The 22,123-nt window shown below is 41.7% G+C and overlaps 1 protein-coding gene across 1 annotated transcript in view; it reads right to left on the bottom strand.

The window, feature by feature from the left end:
* NUP214 (nucleoporin 214) overlaps positions 1 to 22,123 on the bottom strand; it is a gene marked incomplete at its 5' end in the record, with an annotated part of 46,433 nt that overhangs the window by 5,554 nt on the left and 18,756 nt on the right. Inside the window, 14 exons of the mRNA XM_082009062.1 lie at positions 346 to 517; positions 3,237 to 3,386; positions 5,906 to 6,062; positions 6,574 to 6,644; positions 8,140 to 9,909; positions 11,738 to 11,811; positions 13,878 to 13,983; positions 15,185 to 15,293; positions 15,984 to 16,059; positions 19,350 to 19,458; positions 20,345 to 20,506; positions 21,251 to 21,496; positions 21,829 to 21,912; positions 22,014 to 22,099. Coding sequence (XP_081865188.1) covers positions 346 to 517; positions 3,237 to 3,386; positions 5,906 to 6,062; positions 6,574 to 6,644; positions 8,140 to 9,909; positions 11,738 to 11,811; positions 13,878 to 13,983; positions 15,185 to 15,293; positions 15,984 to 16,059; positions 19,350 to 19,458; positions 20,345 to 20,506; positions 21,251 to 21,496; positions 21,829 to 21,912; positions 22,014 to 22,099 — 3,372 coding nt within the window. The remainder of the gene's footprint in view (positions 1 to 345; positions 518 to 3,236; positions 3,387 to 5,905; positions 6,063 to 6,573; positions 6,645 to 8,139; positions 9,910 to 11,737; positions 11,812 to 13,877; positions 13,984 to 15,184; positions 15,294 to 15,983; positions 16,060 to 19,349; positions 19,459 to 20,344; positions 20,507 to 21,250; positions 21,497 to 21,828; positions 21,913 to 22,013; positions 22,100 to 22,123) is intronic.

Below are 22,123 nucleotides of genomic sequence, written 5' to 3'. Positions count from 1 at the left end.
CTAGATTTGAACTCATTATGTGTGCACACAGAAAATACTCCTGCATTCCCCTAGACACAAGATGACTCACACTCCCCTCCCCAAATCTCTAAAGCTAAAGATTCAACATAGTTTCAGCATTAAAATGAGATCATACACATTATTTCCTTTGGGCTTAAAGTCTTTGTTTTATGCCTTTTCTAATTTTTTTTTTTTTTTAAACAAACCAACCAACCAACATCACTTAGAGCTTAGCAATCAATCACAGAATACTTTCTTTTACGTTAATGCAGAGGTAACGAAGCATAATAGTTTTTGTCATTCAAAAATATGGCTTTCCCAAACCCTTGGCCCTGCTTGGCTTACCCAAATCCTCCAGCGCTGGCTGCTGCTGTACCCTCGCCGAACACTTTGCCTCCCGTTGAGCCCAGAGGGCTTGAAAAGGTTGGGGCTGAACCGAATGCTGGCACCCCTCCGAACCCAGGGGATCCCCCAAAAGTAGGAGGGCTGCCAAACACTGGAGCAGCACCGAAGCCACCTGAGCAAAACAGAGGCAAAAAGGGACAAGAACATAATGTAAACAATAATGCAGAAAAACAAAAACTAGATTTCCAAGCAGACAATCTCCATAATGGGGCTGTTTATCTTATCATATGGACACAGCATTATTTACAGAACCAACTGCCACAAAGCTTCCAAACTGCAGGGTATTTCGTTACAAAAGACATGGATAAGAAAAGTGCTTGAATGCATGCAAAAAAACTGCAACCGAATTAAGAGACTATCCAGAAGAAAACCACATTCTGGGTCTTCAATATTTCAGCACAAGATCAACTCAATCCCCATAGCTGTACTAAAAGGTGGTAATATGTCATACGTGGAGGAAGATAGCAAGCATGCACAATAACCAAATTACACAACAGGTGATAAACTGATGCTTTTATTATTATTAAAAAAACCACACATCCATCCTTCATGACAAAACTAGCACTCCTTAAGCAGAAAAAAGCTTTGCTTATGTAGTCAGTTTTAAAGTAAAGCTCTGCTCATCACCATTTAAACAAGTTACTAGCCTAAGGAATTGCATATAACAACGCAGAATGAAAAGTCTCCTATGAAGGCCAGCTTCATGAGCATTTGCTGCTGTGTTTTGGTTGCAGTGTTTTACCCTGGCTTCTAATCTAAAGCTCTGGAAGGACATACAAGTGTTCCAAGGACAGAATTGGATGCATACAAGTACTTAAACTGGAAGAATTCCCCAATGCAATCGGCAAGTCTCCCTGATCTCTTATGATCAGAGTAGATAGCAAGCTTATTTTTGAGGTGCTCCAGCGATGCAAAAAGATTCAGAAGGTAGAGTATTATCTAATGCTGGCTTAAGCGGTGGAAACTAAGATGCAGTGGTTAAATGCCAGGTCAGTGGAACTGCACGATTCCTGCACAGAATCAAGAACTGAACTCTACTCTTGGCAATTTCTGTTTGGGGTTTAGCTGCCTTCTGCAGCTCTGAATGGACTTTTACTCAGATTATTTTATTCTATACTCATCTGCTGATATTACTGGCCTGTTTCTAATTGACACTGTGGAACGTGAAGGACACCTGCTCTTTTGTTTGACTAGAGCTGAGGACTGGAATACCACCATGCACTTTAATACCCTGGGTGAAATTCCAGTCCATGTCAAGGTAATGGATATTGTTTGGCTGTAAACACAAAAGGTCTGGGGAAAAAAAAAAAAGCACGCTCGGCCTGAATTATTTAAACACAGATCAGATATCTTGTTACCTCTATCTCTAGGAAGTTAAGAGTATTCATCACAGGGGCTGAAGCTTTGCTCAGCATACACTCTCTTTTGCAATGCATATTAACAAATAGTGGAGAAAGGAAAGTGAAACATGTAAGTAGTGAAACCAGGACAATGGGTGATTCAAATCCAGTAAACCCTTCCACTGCAGTTGGGAGAGGAAGACACACCATACATTTCAATATTTAGCAAATATAACCAGAGGAAGGAAGGATCTGAGGGACTCTGTGTGAGCGGCTGTGCCTTCTGCAGAAATCTCTTGAAAATCCTATCTCAAGAAAAATTTTGAAACCAAAATAATCAAAAGAAAAGGAAAGAGTCAGTGGGTGAATGAAAAAACTTCCTTCAGCAATGCCCTTCTCCAACAAAAATAGCAAATGGGAGGTATGCCTGAGATAAGAAACTGTCCACTCCCAAGCAGAATACAATACTCGAGAGATATCTTACAAATGGCTCCTGGATCTGATAGCATCATCACTATGCTCTCAGCCGCTTCACTAATGTGAGAGCACAGATACTGTCAAAGCAGAGAGTGCTTCTTCTCACAGCACTGCTTCTTGAGCACCACTGTCTCAAGACAACGTCAAGAATGACCAAGCCTCCCCTACTTCCCCCAGGGATTAAGCTTCAGTAGACACACTTGGAGCAGAACACTTGTCTTCATCAATGTTCACTGTAAGAACGGTCTGAGGACAGAGGAGAAAAGCTTTGCTCTGCCTGATCCTTTGAGCCTCCATTCTTGCCTGGTAATGAACAAAATGAACGTTTTGTCATTCAGTTCTGATGAACATATCACAGTCATTACTACTTTCGTGGCTCCCTCTTCGGGCAGATGACAGTAAAAGAGGTTTTGTGAAATTTCCAATATTTGATTCAATTAACTCAATCAACAAAGAGAACAGCTCAACCACAGAAGAAAGTCATGATGATAGGTCAGACTGATTTCAAAAGAGAAGGACCTGAAGCACATCTGATACGAATGTTATGAGGAAGCTTTCCCACTGTAGACACCTGTGCATTCACTCACATGAAGAAATGGGGACAAAAAGTGTTACAAAACCCAGAGTGAAGCTTGGAAGATAATATTCCAAGAAAGCATCTAAAATAGGAAAAATTTATTCAACTCCGTTTCTGTACTCTTCATTGTATGGTACATAAGACCAGAACTAATTCACATAGCCTTCTGCTCTTAAGTTGCAATGAGAATTTCTGGAATGAACACCTGAAAATGTAGTTTATTGGATGCTTTTCTGCACAAGAGATTGTAAATCTCTGCCTTGATCCACCAGCTAAAGTTCCACTCACTAAGCCATTAGTTATTCTTTATTTATTGTTCAGAGACAGTTAGTGTACATGTATGAAGTCCAGGCTGTAGGCATCTAAATGGTGGAACACTCTACTAAATATCTCACAGATAAGCATGGGTGTTCGTAGTGGGTGGCTTAAAAAAGTACCTGCTTTGGTTGGACTGGAGAACCCAAAGCCTTGAGATGCCACGCTTCCACCACCAGAGCTGAAAGTGCCTGTAGGCTTCTGATCTCCAAAAGATGAGCTGCCAAATCCAAAGGTCTTTGCTCCACTGTTTCCAAATAAGCTAGAAGAATCTGGGGAAAGGAAGAATACTCGTAAGTTCATAACAGACAATATTCTATGATATACTTCATTAACTGGATCAGGAGAAAGGGAAACTCCTTTTACTTCCCCAACCCCCAAGCACAAAATGAACACCACATCGGAAACAGCACTCTGCAGAGAGAAGCTGAGTTTTCCCGTATTCCTACAGGGCTTTGTAGTTCTACCAAGCCATTCTGGATCTGATGGACCACTAACAACCCTTTATTGCTGTAATCTAGCAAATCATAGTGATGGATGATTTGTTTAGTTGCATCCTGCACCATAGTCACTAACAGACAATCCCTCAAGTGAGAAATCACAGCAGCTAGAATCAGCCTCTCTTGACAACACCAGTATCAGTCCGCCGCAAATTAAAGATTGTCAGCTATTCTAGCAATGGCCAGTATTTCTTAACATGACTACCTGACATGACCTTAAAAGTAGGAGCCATACTTTTCAAGCCTTACTGAGAAACCTGCTTCTCCCAAGTAAGTATCCCAAGTGATAGGACGAGAGGAAACTGCCTCAAGTTGTGCCAGGGGAGGTTTAGATGGGGCATTAGGAAAAATTTCTTCACCAAGAGAGTGGTCAAGCATTGGAACAGGCTGCCCAGGGAGGTGGTGGAGTCACCATCACTGGAAGTGTTCAAAAAATGTGTGGATGTGGCACTTCGGGACATGGTTTAGGGGGCATGGTGGTGTTGGGTTAATGGTTGGACTTGATGATCCCAAAGGTCCTTTCCAACCTTAATGATTCTGTGATTCTGTGAAATAACTCAAATTTTGATCTTTCACAAGGTTACACAGGAGTTTTAGCATCTAGTGGCAGGACACAGAATAACCAAAGCTTTTCTCTGGCGAACCACCTGTTTTATTTCATCACAAAATCCATCGCTGCAATAGAAGAGGACTAAATGAGCAAGATTAGAGAACTGACCTCAACCATTAAACCCAATGGATCATTAAAGATGTAATAAAAGAAATGGATTTGCTCTCCCAAGACTTGAAGTGCTACTTCTAGCCACTTGCAGCTCATTCTACAGCTCTCCTTTGTTCCCCTACTTTTACAGCTTAGACACTGCTTCCCCTTCTTTGTGTTTTCTACCTGCTGGACTCCACCCTTCTGCTCTCCCTTTCTGCCAAACCCAAGTCACAAATGATGGAATAACGAAGCTAAGCAGTCATTAAATAAAAGCCACAGTGAAGAAATCATTATGAATAGCTTTTGTGACATACAAAAGTATGTAACAAGCACAGATCTGCAATAGCTGCACACGAAAGGCATGAGAGCGCCTGCTAGTATTTCAAACTAATTGCTACAGCAGACAATAGCATACATGCATCTCAGCTCAAATTTTAGAGTATTACCAAGACCTGTTAGTCCAGAAAACTCAAGACAAATGTGTTTTTAACTTGACTCTGGCAATAAAAAAAAAAAAATCTTTACACTAATAGACAGTGATTGATTCTTGCATTTACAGTTAATCCTTTATAGCGTCTAGAAAAAAACAAAGTTATAGTCCCTGGTGCAAAGGAACCTGCATATAGCTTTAATATATTCTTCACCACTTTTCATGTCTCCTTTTGTTAGGTTGGTTGGCTGGGCAAGAAGCAACATGTGGGAGGACTGGTTTGGCATCTCACATGCAGATTGATTTAGCTAAAACACACGTGCGGACTGATGCCTTTTAGCTGACAACTGGAGAAAAAGAAAGGAGAAGTGCTGAGTCCCTCCTCCCAAAGAGTTCTTTAACACAATTCCTCTCATCTATCCAGCTTTCACGACACTTGTAAGAGTTTATCTGTGAGACCTCCACCCTGTCTACCAAATGTGGATAAAAACTGATAAAAGGACCTGCGTAATTCTGCTTCCTTACCAAAACAGACTATATCCCCAAACCAACCATGGAGCGTATTTATTTTCCTTTACTACATTCATGTGACACAAAAAATGCACATCTCCTTCTACACACAAAAAATTACAGAGAGCTTATCCATGTATTATAGCAAATTTTGGTAAAATATCCTGCATGTGCTGCACAAAGCCATTTTAGGACAAAGCTGAGGAAACTGCTATCCATCACACACTTGTTAACTTGGTTTCTCTTGAGCAGGGGATTCTTAACAGTTTTTACAGTGCTAGGGCAGATGAGAAAAGTAATTAAAGCTTTCTAACTTTCAACCAAGTTGGAAGCAGAAATTCAGTGACAAGAATTTAGTGTGTTCAATTTTAAAGAAGCATTTGGCCAAGAATTCCCTAGAGGATATAGATATTCTTCACACTTCTTGCATCTGCTTGCTTGTTTCAACGACTTCCCTACTTGTTTTCCATAAACCTAAAAGAAAAATTCCGGATTACACATCGTGCATACTCTGTCTCTGTTACCCCTAGAAGTCTTTCATGTTAACACAGAATTTACTCAAAGACGACTAACGGCAGAAAAGCAGATGGGATCGCAAAAGCAGATGGAAATCAGAGCACATTTTGTATTCTTGTTTTGTTCACTCACTCTGGGAAGCTGCAGACCCAAATCCTCCACTGGAGGAACTGAAAGGATTCTTATTGGCTGCATCCTGACTTGGCTTTCCTCCCAAACCACTGAAGAAACCTCCACCTCTCCCACCACTTCCAGCTCCAAACAAGCCTCCACTGGAAGGCGATGGCTGCTAGAACACAAAAAGGACAAAAAAGGGATTTAAGAGAAGTCAAAGCAGCACATTCCCCCAAGGCTGATTTTCTGTCTGGCCTATTCCTCCAAATGTACAAAGGGGTTAATGAACCAGCAAGTGATTACCTTCCAACACGTAATGCAATGAAATCTTATTTGAATCTCCCTTAAACCTTGTCTACAGTAGAGAATAATGCCTCTGAAACTTGCCCTACACTGTCCACCTTCCACTTAGCGTGGAATAAAGGCAGGTGACTTACCGCATCTCTATCTTATCTTGTATGTGATAAAACATTTATCTCTCCATTCCCCTTTGAAAACATTCACACAGATGCTGCTTTGGTGCCCACTACAATAGCAAACGTCTTCAGTACAGACTGGGACTCTTTACTCAGCACATCAAATTGTATCTTTCTTTTTTTTAAATATATCAGAAATTGGTAGGGAACCCTGAACAAGTCCACAATATATAACAGTCCCTTGTTTCTACAAAAGTAATAAATACTTGCCTGGCCAAAGACAGTGCCTCCAGTATTAGTTGCTTGCCCAAACACAGAACCTGTGTTACTAGAACCAAAACCTGCCAAGAAAAGAAAGGAAAATAAGCTACCAGAACTATTATTAGGGTATAAGACAATTCAGGGAGGTGACGCTAGTCCAGAATAGGGAAAGGACAGATCTCCCATGCCAAAACACAAGGATACAAATGTTGTTACCAAATGTATCTAGATTGGGCAAATTTGTGCGCCAACACACAAATAATAAATTCCATTGAAAGTTCATCTGAAAGTCATTCTCCTCTTCTCTTCAGACAACTTAAAAACAAACAGAAAAATAAAAGGCCTTTTCACTTGTAGGATTCTTGCTAACAATATAAAAGAATTTGATTTCTGTTAACATTGCTATAAAAATACTGCAAGTCACGGACAAGCTGTTTGCCATAGCATTCTGATTTCCCTTGTGTAAGGAGAATCTGAGCTTTGTTACCTAAAGATTCCTGTTACAGATAATGAAATGTTTTGATTAAAAAAACAACTCTCCATTCCATTTCCCAATTCACTGAAATGTGCATTTTGTGATAAAACTCCCATTTCTATAATTAGGAACACCTTTCTCAAGCTGAGTTCACTTCCCCCAATTTAACTGTTCTCTGTTACTGTAGTTAAAATGAGCAAGCAGTTTGCCTACAGTGCCATCATTTTTAATTAAATGAGCCTAATTAGTTCTTCTTACTTGGAAATACACGTTCACTATTATTACTATGTACGTTTCACTTTTCCCTGGGAGCTCTCTGAAGATTGTACAGACAAAGCTTTGGAAAAAAACCAATATATTGTAGCAACATGGATAACAAAAGGAGACGGACAAAGAAGGTTTGGTCGGTGCAACTATTCCATTTAACTGTGTAGACAGGTAGCTGATAGTCATGTTACCACTCTAATTTTGAGATGTTTCCAAATGCAAAAGTGGATTTAACAGATTAGTTCTTGCTCACCCATCACTTGGAGAGCTTAAGAGGTTTTTTTGCCATCCCAGATCACAATGCAGTACTATACCTGGCTTTACATCCACTGTTGCACATACTCAATGCAGTCCGCCAAAGGAAATGCTGCATCTGTGTTTGTTGCCTTGGTTATGGCCTCAGAGCTGCCTTGCTACTTCAGTGTAACAATTTACAACAACATACTAGTTTTAAGATCTTTTACACTATGCTGAATCCAACCCACTTATTGTGCAACAGGCAGGACAATACATAATTCAAAAATTAAGTCAAGATAGGCTTGGAAGTATAAAATGAATGCAAGATTGGATTGAAAAGCCTACATTCAGAGGCCTACTGATTAATAACGAAGCAGAGCAAAAGCTTCTTTGGTCTCCAACATTAGCCTCCCCCTCACACACATGCCTGTTCTTACTAATTGAAAATAAAAAACCAAACAAAAAAAACAGCACGTGCCATAGGGGAAAAAAGGCATTAAAAAAGATCCTATTTTCCCTAGTGATGTACCACGCTTTGTACTTCAGCCAGACTGCACCACTGTGCTGTGGTGCATCTCCCTGCAGTTTGTTCTTACCTGAAGCCTGGCAGAAGCTGAACCCAGCAGATGACGTTGTAGTAGTAACAGCGGCAGCGCTACCAAATACGGATCCCCCTTGCCCAAAGCCGGTGTTCTGCCCAAACACTGGAGGGCTGCTTTGTCCAAACAACCCACCTCCAGTGCTGGCAGATGGCTGTCCAAAGGAGAAGGAGCTGGCACTATTGGTGCTAGCCGGTGCTCCAAAAACATTGCCGGTGCTCGAGGCTGCCGTGGAAGCCGTTGGCTGCCCAAAGGCTGGCATTGTCCCAAACCCAGACTGGCTAAAGGTAAAGCCACCTGAAGAACTGCTTGCTGGTTGCCCAAAGGTCGGTGCTTGGCCGAAGGTTGGCTGACCAAAGCCGCCGGTAGTGGTGGTGCCAAAAGCAGATGTACCAAAACCTGAGCTGGCAGCCTGTGTGGTAGTGGTGGCAGTAGACAAGGTACTGGTGGTGAGTTGCCCAAATGGAGAGGATGCTGTGGTACCTGCTGGCAGTTGTCCAAAAACAGGTGCTGTGGAAGGAGTGGCAGTTGTATCACCAGCAGGCTGGCTAAATGCTGAGCCAGAAGAGCTGGAACTTGGAGGCTGAGAGAACACTGAGGAGGAGCCTGCAGAAGTGGGGGCAAACACAGCGGCACCAACAGCTGGACTCTGAACACACGTAGTAACGTCAGAGGTAGCAGCCAATGCACTTGTTGCTTCTGCAGGAGAGGCAACGTTTGTTGTAGAGGTTGTCACTGAGACATTCTGATCTGGTGGGGCAGATGCAGAAACACCAGGAAGCACTGGTGCCTTCAAGTCACTTGTGGAGACCGAAGTAGCAGTGGTATCAGGGGGAGGTGCTGCCGATATGGTGCCAGAGCCCACTGAGACAGTGTCCCCAGCTGTGGCCTGGGGTAAAGCGGGTTCTTTAACAGACTCTGAAAGCTGTATCTGTGGCTGTGGTGACTGCATCATTGGAGGTGATGACCCAGCTGCTACAGCTTCATTTTCAGATGGCTTTTCTGACACTGATGGTAATTTGGCATCCCCTGCTCCCTTATTAGAACTTGCAGCGGGGACAGCAGTTTGTGATGAAGTCAAGAAACTTCCAAATGAGAGGGATGTTGAAGCAGAGAGAGTAGAAGGGATAGAGGTGGATGTGGTCATACTGTTTGCTTGCTGAATACCAAATGAAAAGGTGGGTTTGTTGCCACTAGAGCCTCCAAGATTAAATACTCCAGAAGACCCTGTGCTGGTTATCTGGACATTGCCAAAGAGACTGCCTGTGGCACTAGTGCTGATGGATGGGGATGCCACACCAGCTGATGTGACTGACGTTGAAGCAGCTTCTCCAGTTTTTCCTAATGACAGGGGAGCACCAAAAGTAAACCCAGAAGGTATTGTAGATACTTTAGTTGACTGTGCTCCTGCAACACTAGTAGATGGTGCTTTAGTACCGGTCTTGGCATTATCATCTACTTGACCAACTCGTAGTCCTGAGAAGCTCCCAAGAGTTTCACCAGCTAGACTGCTCTGAAACAAGTGATCTCCTGGTTTAGATGGAGGGATATCCAACTTGCCAGAGGCTGTGGAGGGAGCAGAAGATGTTGTGGCAGCAGGTTTGTTTGATTGGGTGCCATCTGCTGAGGAGCTATTTCCTACTAAGGCTCCTGGAGCACCTGCTGGCTTGAGGGACCCAAAACCAAAGGAGCTCTCGGGGACTACTCCAAATTTGGAACCCCCAGCAAGCGAAAATGAATCAGTCTGGGTGGACTCTTTAGCAGAGGCTGTCAGTGAGAGAGACAGAAGTTACAAATTGAGTTATGGTATGCAAAGCTTATTTATCATTCTTACAACAATAGCACTCTTTAGTGCTTCACAGATTGCTTAGAAAGATAGTGCTCTTGCCTCAAAACTATAAAGCCTCTGACCATCAAGTAACTGCCACTTCCATGTGCACTCAGGAGACAACAGTGACATCTGAAGCCTTTATGGACAGAGTTGCAGTGACAAACACTGTTACCTTCATGTCATAGCCTCCACTTAACCATCATTCTCTCTGAGTGCAGGGAATTTCATCCTTTGGCTCCTATCTCTTTTTCAACAGTTTGATAAAAACATAGAAAACTGGTTACTACAGACCATTTGCTGTTAACAGCATTTTAACCCCTTCTTACCTGCTTCAGCTAAATGATTCCTGACATTCACTACAGAGCTCTCTGTTTAAACCAATGGCTCAGAACAGTTTGGGTCATAAAAGGACTTTCTGGCACTTGAAAAGTCTTCTACAGAATCAAAACTTTCTTTACAAATTCAAGTATTTATAGACCACCAATCAGTTCCTATGTAGCCTGGTTTTGGCTTTGAAAGACTAAAGAAAAGCTCTCAAATGTAATTGCCAAAGCAGCTCCACTTATAAGATACATTGCTGTCCAGCAGTATGAAACGGCTGAAGTTTCAAGGGAGATTGGACTAGGTTTAGCTGATGTATTGTCATTTCATTTCTGAGCACCAAACACACACAAATTCTGACTTGAAGACATTGCATTGATGTTTGGACTATGGGCTGATTTGGACAAGGTACAGGAAATCTGCCTGGAGATCAAACAACAAAGAGCAAAAGCTTCTTGGCACAGCTGGTATCATCCTTGTGTTTTACCCTATAAGTATATGAAGTATATTAGCAACTGACACTGAATCATGTAGCATTTGTTTCCTCCCGAGGCACTGAAATTCCTTCTGTTCTTCCATCACCAGCTAACAGAGGCAAAGGTGCTCGTACCATTTCATGGAGCAGCATGAAGTAACTGCCCTCACACAATGCTGTGGTTTACAAGTCTGTCTCCTGCACTCCTTTAATCAGTGTTATTTACCTAAGCTTTTACGTTAACTGAATCTTCAAGTTGTAAGCCAAGTTAGTTCTCTCCTAGTTCTCTGTTTAAGTCAACAGAATACCAGTAGCATTGCTGTGGCTGTGATAGTCTAAGGATATAAGCAAGCCAAGATTGTAAGGAGAGGTGATATCTTATTAGAGCAACCAATAACACTGGAAGCGTGGTTTTGACCATACAATCTCTCTTGCAAGACTGAAATTAGAGGCAGAAAACTTCAAGAATATTATAAAGCAGATGTATTGGTCCCCTTTTTCCAGGCCAGGCAAATATGCTCTACCTATGAAACGGAAAGGCAGCCTGGTCAACTCAGGTTTAGAAGCGATCACAAGCTAACACAAAGCTATCCCAAGTATTCCCCTCCCATTACTAAATGCTCATTCCACTTAATGACAGCTTTCTGTGCTAGACCACCTCAGCAACCTTAAAATCTACAGATTAAAGACAGCAGAGGAAATTACTATAGATGTTATCCTCTTCATAAACTAGTACCTCCTAGATGTTCTTGGCAGCAAATATTTTGCTTACTGTTAATTGAAAGGCAGGTGGCCTAGATTTCTGGGCATTACAGGGCATAATCCACCATACGTATATATGATGTTATTGCAGCTACTGCAATTTTAATAATAGAACAGCAACACAGAACAAGAACCACATGAATTACGAAGCGTATGCGTTTTCTTAGCAAGGAAGAGATGTTGTTTGCACACTCTTCCAAACTAACCTTGTGAGGAAGCGAGGCTGGGCAGTGTCGGTGATGAAGCAGCTGATGTGACAACACCAAAATTAAATCCAGACCTAGGAGGAAAGAGGAGAAAGGGAAAGAACGATTCTTAGCTCAAAGTGTTGAAACTTCCAGCCCCATGATTAACACAACTTTAAGACTCAGATTTCCAGTACAGGCTTGCACAAAGTCCGGCACACAGGTACAAGAGCTGATTCTCTAACAACTAAACAGGTAGAGAGAAGCATGCAGGCAGACTGGGATGCATTTGTTTTTCCTCTGACAAGGCTTCTAGAGGGTTAAAGAGAGCGTTCTTTTGTATCCTCGCCATATCTTTCCTTTCTGCTGTATATTTCTTCCCCGTTCAGCTCAGCAACTGACCACCACGCACCAAACCCTGATAGCTTCTGGGAGACTAGCAATAGCAGAAGCCACAGTGGCGACTAGAGTTTATTTAAAAATTAAAAGACCCCAAATTCAAATACCTAGAATACTACCCCCCATCAAAAAGGAGATCACTCATAGCAAGACAGAAATTAAAAGTTTCCACGACTATTTCACACTAAAAATAATTCTGTCTTGCAAAAACACTGCAATCTTTCATAATGAGCACTGGGGTCCTCCAGAGACCTTCATTCCCTGAGGCTTTTTAAGCTTTCTCTGATTCTCAAAGACCAGCTGCTGATACAGAAGTCAGGCCGTGTAACTAAAACATCACTAACAACAGTACTGTATTTAGCATATGGTTTACAGACTGAGGCACTGCAGCCTGGGAGAAAGGTGGCATTTGTTTGCTTTTTGAATCTGAATTTTTATCTCTCAAAAGGACTATTTTAGCCCTTTGAAGAGCACAGCAAGGTGTTTGGGTAACATCCACTTGACAAACTTGCAGAGGTCAGACTGAAAGAAACAAGCCATTTGAAAGTATGCATGTTCTGAAAAACTTAACGTTACCCATTTCATAAAGAGAAATTCACGCCAGCATTAGATAGGTAAACATGCAGAATTTCAAACAATCGTTTCTAAGGAGTCATCCTTCTCCCCCAAAGATAAGATATGATCAAAGAAATATTTTTGTCATCCCTGAGAAAACATTCCATAAGAGAGATTTCAGAATAGCTGTATGCTCATAACAGTAACACAAAGCAAGGTGCATGTTATGCAAGAGAAATCACCACATGGCATGGAGACTCTCTAGTCACCTCCATGAACAGACTACTTTTCAAGCCAAAACATGAAATTTGTTCTGGTGTACCAAAATAAGTAATTCAGCATGTTTGACCATCAGCACAAATTTCAAGTCCTAACTGGGAATTCTAGCACTTCTGTTTCTCAAACCTTTGCCAGCATTTGAAACCCATATATGTATGCTCAGGTTAGAAAACCCAACATCGTTCTCTTTGGAATCCACCTTCAGAGGGGACAAGTGTTAATATGACCATGTTCAGGTTCGTTCTTCTTCTCTGGGAGCAGAAGCTTCCAGTGTCCAGCCTCCTCTCCTGCTGCTGTAAAGCCCAAAGTTCACTCTCACATGCTTCTGCACAACTTGCTAGGGATGATTTTTCTGCTACTGCTCTTTGCTCATTAAAGAACAAGATTTAAAACTAGCTATGGTCTGCCTCTTTTTCCTCTTCCTTAACCCCAACACATAAGATACAGCATAAATGTTCTTCTCTGACTCTCTGAGAACTGGTGATGTGCACTCAAAGGCAGTCAGTTAACCCCATGTATCAGACCATGAGTGGGTGCTTTAACCGCAGTCACATTGCTCTCATCTCAAATCATCACCTGATGATAAGAAATACCAGTACATACAGTATACGATTTGTTCAATAGTCCAGCATAGATAAACGTAAGAAGAAAGCCAGTCATTATTTACTCTTGATTAGTTACAGACTGAAAAATCTGAAAGCAATGCGATATTGTGTCAAATTCTCACAGACCTTCAGACCTCACTCGGGAAGGCTTCTACAAACACCAAGGTCTTCTAAGAACTCTGGTGCGACCCCCTGCCCTCCCAATATAACACCTTCAGGTGCCATTTTTACAGTATTATGCAGCTTGTAGGCAACACTTGCCGTAACAGCCAATACTCATACTTAACATCAACTACAAAGAAATATTAATGTTTCATACAGACCCCACAGAAGAAAACGAGAATGCTTTGTTAAGCTGTGCAGTTGTTGCTTGTACTGATGTCACTGTAGAAGAAGTCACAGCTGTAACTGTTTTTACTGTCCCTTGTCCTGTAAGTTACAAGAACAAGCATTACAAAAAAGAAAAAAGCATGTTGACATCCAACTATCAGAAAAGGAAGGAATAGTTTGCACACACAGTCTGCAATTTTATCAATGGGAAACAAAGCTTTTTTGACATTTATACCAGGTCTGACATTTGTACACAGAAACATTCCTGCTACTGCTACAATGTCAGAGAACACATGAATTATTTCAAAGATTTAAGGCAATAATATAGATCAGATTAGAGCAAAGATAGGCGTCATCATCTTGACAATAAAAATTAAACAATAAAAATCAAGAAATCCTTGGTAAAATCTCTCATCAACATAACACATTTCAAATAAAAAGGAAGCGCTATTAATTTCAGGAGCTGACATTTTCAATAAACCAAAATTTAAGAAACATTTGCCAAGTCAAATACGATTCCTAGCTATTTTTATTGCTTCTTACCTCTGGCCAAGAGTCAACCTATATCCACAGATTAAAGGCAGAACAGCAACAGAGATGGATTTCAGACATTTATGCAAAAGGTTTATAAAATCATGTCCAATGCAAGCATTATTATAGAATACACAATAAAAATAAATTCCTTCCCTAAGTGTTTCCACTTCCCCCATTTGCACTGGATGATGTAAACTGAGCATTCCTTTCCTCAGAAGCTTCTAAACTGTGTACAGCTGATCACAGTATCTGAACTGGCTTTGAAGTTGGTCATAGAGCTCAATGCTGAACAGACCCAGTACCTGAATTACTTCATTTCAAGGTAGTTCAGGTACTCCTATGGTGCTGCATGTTTAAAAATCAAACCAACAAGTTTAAAGTGTTTATAAACAGCATGATTTTGGAGTTTAAAAAACAAAACATCAAAGATGGCTGCTTTTGGTTTGCTGTCAAACCACAGCAGCCTTTGGTAGGTGTGCTTTCACACTTCTTGATAAGAGGAACACATTCCTAGTCCACTCTGGACAAGGAATTGTATCATTGAATTCTAGATGCAGGCAGAAAGACAAAACACAGGGCTGTATACAAAAGCACTCTCCTGCTCCTCCGTACCTTGGTTTTTCAAATTCTCTCCCTCAAGACTGGCATAGCAGCCCTCATGGAGGCAAGTTTTTTCCCTCAGTGTTTTTATTGTCTGGATTGTGCACCCTGACAGGTGCCAAGAGGCATCTGGGCCTTATTTCCATCTGCACTAAAGACAACTTACCTGAGATTTTGTTGCCAGATGATGTTGGCCCAGCTGTAGATGCCATAGGACAGGGTGCACACACGGAGGAAGGTGGAGTCTGTCCCTTAAGCGAGCTTGTTAAAGGTGTCTAAAAATACAACATCACTTCAGGTCAGTGCAGTCTGTCCATTAACAAGGGTCCTTCTGACCTTGGTCTGGCATTATAAGAGTCATGCAGCAACTTAAGAATAAACTAGAGGAAGGTGGTCGAAGCACTTAGTACCCTTCAATCTTGGGGCCATTATGTCTTGACACTTAAATACAGGGTCAATACTCAACTTCAACAAGTCTCTTGCAGAGGCCAATGAGCCTCTATGAGCAACAGCTCAGCGACTCCAGGAGACAAAGACTGCTGCGTGGTTTTCTGATGTGTTGACACAAAACATAGCAGCTCTTTGACCAATAAGAAACGTTTTCAGTAGAATAACAGGACAGGTAAACTACTCTCTCCCTTGATTGCACAGCATCTTTTTTTGGTGATATTTAGGTTTATCTACTGAATTCAGTTTCCTTTGTTGTTAGTTGCAACCCTTACTGCTGCAAGGCTATGGCCATTAGAAAGCTGAAAGTCTTTGAAAGAGAGAAAAGGCAAGACATAACAAAGATATGCCTGGCATCACACTGTGGAGGTCACAGATAAATAAATGGTTTGCCAAGAATGCAGGGCAAGCTGTGAAGAAAGATTTTATGACCTGTTCACCAACAATTAAAACCCCAAACTGTGCTGAGCATGCCCAGGTACAGTATTCCACAGGGAAAGGGTTCTGTATCAAGATACCTGTTTAGCTTGATTTGTAGCAACAGTTGCCAAAACTTGGTGGACTGCCTGGGCTGCAGAGTGAGGTACAGATGATCTTAAAAAGAAAAATTAAAACGTTAAATGAACGACTAGTCTAAAAGATGACTTCCTCACCTCTCAAAAAAGCACAGCTTCCAGAAGTCTTGAACAACCGCCACTATTAAAGATTCCACACACAACTCCAAACAAACAAATCTGATTAGGGAATAAACATCTTAAATGAATCAGTCACTTTTAACAAAGGAAGTCTGCAAACATGTTTAAAGCTCTAGACTTAAATGATCAAGTCTTCTTCATACACTCCTGTCTCTAAAGAAAGAGTCAGGCCTTTCTATTTTACAGGGAGTTGATGAAAAATCAGCAGGTAAGGGGATTACAATTTTATGCCTAGTGGATAACAAATTTAAGAAGCTTCCTTCATACCATGGAGCCCAGACTAGTACATGAAGCACTCAGAAATACTGAGCAAGGAGACAAGGCTGGGGCGGGGAGGGGTTTGTGTGCTTCATGTCTTTAAAATGTAGTATAAACATTAATGAAGTCACGGCAACAGCTATGATAAAATTAACCTTTATTCTACATTATGGGTTTGGGAATTTTGACCACGAAACAAAATTGTACATCAGAGCTCACAGACAATTGCTGCAGAATGGCAGCTACTTCTGGGGTGAAGCATCCTACCTACATGCTGTGGGCCATTAAGACACAAGAACACCTAACTTGTGAGCAGCCATCCAGTTTTAGCATCTCCTCATCAGGTTTGGCAGATTAAATGGCCTATACCAGAAGCTTTCAGAAGCTTAGATTTAACATTAATTGCATTCTCTTGGTGGCAAAGGCCAGCTTGCTCTTATCCTAGCAGGCTCTTTCCATCTTGACTCAGGCCAGATGTTCCTTAAGGCAATAAGCAATCTCTATACTACAGAAAGGGCTGAGGCTGCAAATCCCAGACAGTAAGTGAATCTGGGCATCCTAAAGCATGAGGACTCCCAACTGCATTTACTATTTGGTCAGCTACAGGCCAACTCAGAGGAATTTCCTACGATATTCCAAAGGAAGGAGACACATGCATGCAACAGTAATTTTGCATAGCCACTTGGTCTTAGATAGGGTTTTGTGCCTTAAACAGCTTTGCATTACTAGTAAGTCCTTCCTTCCAGAAATGAGCGTTCTCTCTCTATGTTGCATGGCCTGAATTTGCCCTCTGTCCAGAGCAAAAGTAAAGCAAACAAGGAAAACTTCAGATTAGCACTGGAAAGAGTCCATGTTGGGAAGGTGCAGCTCTAAATTTCAAGTTCATATAAATGCTGAACAAAGAAAATAACAGGAGGTCTGTGAAATTCATGATAGGGTGGGGCCTTTTCCCCAGAAAAGTCGCAAGATCACTTGACCCACAGCTTCTCTGACAAGGCTACGAAAATGCTGGTTTTGACTTCAGTTGTGGAAAGAGGGGGTTTTGCACCGAAAACTATATAAGTAACTGGCCTGGGACCACCAACACACCCAGCCACAGGCCATTGAACAACTGATAACAACTGAAAAATCATTACTGCTTAATAACCCGAAGAGTGTGCTGTGGCGGCAAAAGAGAGCCAGGATATCTGAAGTAGCAAAAACTGATGAATTAACTTTGCTGGGTGAATGCTCTTTATTTGAATCTGACTGGCAGGCATGGTTCATTTGGGTAGAATTTTTAGAGAGTACATTTTTATGAGGTCAGCTATAAAATAAGACTGTAAAAAGCCTTCAAGATACCAAGCTAGCTGGTGGTCTATGAATTGGAGAGATCAATCAATACTGCCAGTCTAAAACTACTTGAAGGTAAGACAGGTCTTACAGTTCAAGTGAAAGCCAATCTCAGATATGTACCGCTTGCTCATGTCCTTGTCTATGTACAGCCAGTACTCTCTAATTTTTTCATCATAGTTTTGATGAAACAAAGGGTGGAGAACTCTTCCTGATCATAACACTGCTTTTAGCAAAGTTTCCTAAGCAGAGCTGTTTGCAAATTTTACTTTCAAAAGATGTAGCATTGCTCTTCCTCCCGTCAGTTTATCATTTTTACGAGAAAATAAAATAGTAAAAAGCTCCCAAACTCTATTCCAATTAACATGCAGAAGAAATCATGAACTAAATTTCAAGGTCAGCAGCTGAGTACCACCACTGTAAGACTGTTCCCTTTTCAAAAAGCTGCATCGAAGGAATTTCACCTTTTTTCTTCGTCAGCAAAGAGTATACCCACATGTATGAGAACCAGAAGTGATGCAACAACAGAAATTGTTCCAGCAGCTGCACGTATAGCCCACAGTTATATGGATAAAGCATTTGCAACTCCATGTGGACTTATAATCAGATGTATGTGGTGAGTTTATCCTGCTTTATGCAGTAAGCCCAGCTTTGCTCAGATTTTTCAGTAGTGCCCTTGCCTAGAAACAGCCATGTATTATCTTGGTCTTAAGCAATAGTAGGAACTTCAAGTAAAGACAATTTCAAGGTCATTACGATGACAGGGAAAAGGACTAGTTCTGTGGCTGGTGACAGAGCCTGGTGATAAGACAGAAATCTATGGAATGAGCTGAGCTGGCTGTTGTCTGTAGGAGGCAGAGAAGTAGGAAAGCCAAGTATTACAGCTAACTCATGGGAAGTCTTAACAAATTCAAGGTTAAATACCAAAAGACAACATCCATAATTTACTCATGAGGAAGAGAACCTTGCAGCTCTGTATTTTTCCAAAGCGATCGTCCCCTATTGACACACAAACATTCAGTCAAAATTCTGACGTCAAAGAATGAGACAGGTTTCCAGAAAAGCCAGGGCACAGTTCTCTCTCCCTTAGGGAATGAATCTGGAAACAGATCGGAGACGCATAATTCCAGAGAGGGTTTTCTCTGTAATGGATGATGAAGAAGAAGGAGCAACTTCTGGAGAGCTTAAGGCCATACTCAGCAACAGAGGAGTGCACGTCCCTCAGAAAGAGGCAGAACAGACGTAGCGACTGGAGAGATACCAGATCCAAAGTAAATTTGATCCCATACTAGCAGTAAAACCACTCAATCCCAAAAGGAGAGGATGCACTAAAATGCATTTCACAGACTAATGGAGAAGGAGGTTAATACTGGCCTCGTTATTTGTTCAGTACAAGCCATTAGCAAATCCTTGAATAGCCTGGAAAGAAAATATTTCTTCCTTTCATTCCACAAACCCAATACTCTTCTCTAAATGCATCGATTTTAGGTCTTACACAGTCAAGACTGTGTAAAATACTACTGCTGCTCCCCACTGGCAGATGTGCTTTATTACAAGTGCTACCGAAGGCTACCAGAAAGAAGAGGAGCACCCACTCACCCTATTACCGTGGAGACAGCTGGAGTCAATGCACCAGTCTTGAGTTCTCGCACATTCACCACCTGAGGAACATTCTTCAGAGTTGATTCAGTCAAGGAGGTGCTTACAGCTTTAAGGGGGGGTGGGGGGTGAGGGGGAAGGAAGAAAAAAAAGGAGGTAAGGATGATCTCCGTAGTAAGCATTTCATTCAATATGATGCCTATGAGTAACTCCAGAAGAAATCCAGCCGAGTTTCTAGAAGGTATGTGGTGTATCTGGCCCCAAAAGTTTGGTATCTCAGCTTTCAATAAGGACACCAAAGAACTGGACAGCTTTCTATATAGTTGGTACATTTTTCACTGTTAGCCAACTAAATCCAACTATTCTTACAAACTTTCCCTTACCTAGATTGCAACATCTTAGGTTAACAGAAATGACCTGTGTAGTTACACCCCAGCCTCTGCTAGAATTCATGTCACTAGTCCACTTTTTGCACTTATGCTCTCCTGGTGCAAGGAAAATAAGCTAATCCAATCCCTCTATTAGTAACTGAATTTTGCTTCTTTTCTGCACAGACACTGCAGTACTGGGGAAGCACTGAGAAACGTCTAAAACCAAACAAGAAAAGCTTAAATTCAGAAACATTTCTCCCATCAACTCAAAACCTTACAAGCAGATCCAAGGCTTAAACTCAACAGTTCATATTTAACTTTTCAGTATTAAAATTGTTTGATCAACTGTCATGCCAGGATGTTCTAAGAGTCATCAACACTTCTGCCACCACACAGATGAGAAGGGGCACAAAGAAACCTGGAGGTGGGAGTTTCTCAGGCATTTTGTACTAGTGGCTTACAGGAAGGAGGAAGACAAAGAAACACTGGAAAAGTCGGAGATGCAACAAATACAGATCTGCGTCATATTTTGTTTGATGATCTTCTCCTTTGAGAGCACTAAATTTCTGTGAAAGCCACATTCAACTGCTCAGAGGTCACTTGGGCAATTAGCCATCCTTTTACCTGGGGACTGGTTAGCCATCTGCCTCCGCAAAGCTGCCGCAGCAGCTGCTTGTGGTGCTGGAACAGTGACAGTGGGAGCAGGGGCCCCGTGTTTCACAGTCTTCGTTGCAAGCATTGTACTGTCTGCCCCTTGTGGTATGATTCTGTTTGAAGATGTAGGCACTAAAAGCCAAATGAATAAAAATATTACAGTTCACTACATCTCTACAAATCAGGCAGACTTGAAAGCCTTTGCTGAACTACAGTTCCTCTAAGTACACAGCTTCCTTCTGACAAGACTGACACACAGGCCTTTTAAACAAGCAACACAATCTGTCCCTGGCAGTTTCTGTACAGCCCAATGAACTGAGCAAGTAGGTCTCAACAGCTGTCATTTCAATGCATTACATGACTTTCAGTTTGTTGTTACAGACACTTCTGCTGACACCTTATTTTCCTCTCTGGCTACAGAGATAAAAAGACTCTCTCACACAGGGAAAACTGAGTGTATGCAAAAACAGTTCTTACTGCGACTCACTGGGCTCAGAACTCCTAACCTTGGCCACACCAACCAAATGCAATAGTACTTCAGTTTTCCGATGTTTGGGCATTATTTTAAGAAATAATGGCATACACTTAAGGCAAATTACTAAAAGACGACAATGGTCAGACTATGGTCAGTAGTATCTGAAAGAAACAGGCTATCAGAAAAGCACAGTCAATGAGTCAAGATACTTTAGTGCTTTTAGCTCAAGTTCATGAGGTTACAATGCCACTCTGCGAACTGCTTCTGGAAACTTGGCAATGTAAATCTGCATGCTGCAATCTCATTTCTCCAGGACCTGAAGCACTGGCAACGGATACAGTGGTTAAAGATACTGACAAGAACACATGCAGAAAAGGAGAGACACTGTGAAAACAACTCACGCAAAGTACCCAGGGAGAGGTGCTGTTTCCCAAAAGACGGAGACTGAGCCATCAAACCAGGCTGGATAGAGGGAGTACGGACCACGGGAGCATGACGAGGGACTTGGACTGGAGCAGCCTCTTCTTCCTGGTCCACTGCCTGTGAATCATCATTCTCCAGTGACTGGGAAACTGAGGATGTTGAACTGACTTCATCCAAATCTTCATAATATCTTGTGGACAAGAAGGCAGATCGGGACAAATTTGCTGCAAAACCAGAAACAAAATCACGTCTGTGTATTAAGTTGAGGGAAACATCCAGTCTAACAGCCAAGACAGAGACACCCTATTTTAGGATGCTCTTCTACTGGCTTGTTTTAATCCTGCATTGATAGGATTGGACTTCTTAACTGCCAGGAACGGCAGCCTTCGACAAGATGGTAACTGAAAGAAATTCTTACTGAGAGCAATGGGGGAACAGGAAATGAGAAGTAGGGGCTGAGTGAGAAGCCAAAAGCTAACTTCAGGACTGATTCCCACAGCAGGTAAGTCACCCTCCTGGAAAGCATTTCAGACTTCTACAGCAACTAAAGGTTTACCTGGAGCTGTAGACCTAATTGGTGGAGTTTTCCTCTTAGCTAGAAAATTCCTCAACTGTGCCTGTTTCACAGGGGATAATTTAGCTGAAAAACCAAAGACAGTTATTAATCTACAAATCAAACTGCAAGTCAAAAAAAGTAATTCACAATTATGGCGTGAATGCCAGGAAGAAAGAATAAATTACCAGGTACTTTAGGCAGAGGTTTGGCATGCGATTCCAAGGTAGTTTTCATCAAGGTATTGCGCAGGCTTTCAAGGTCACTGTCAAAACTGGGACAAGGCAGAACAGTGAAA

The sequence above is a fragment of the Phaethon aethereus genome, assembly GCF_964289735.1.
Source record: "Phaethon aethereus genome assembly, chromosome: 20".
Taxonomy (NCBI): Eukaryota; Metazoa; Chordata; class Aves; order Phaethontiformes; family Phaethontidae; genus Phaethon; species Phaethon aethereus.
This window is presented reverse-complemented; position numbering and strand designations above follow the sequence as displayed.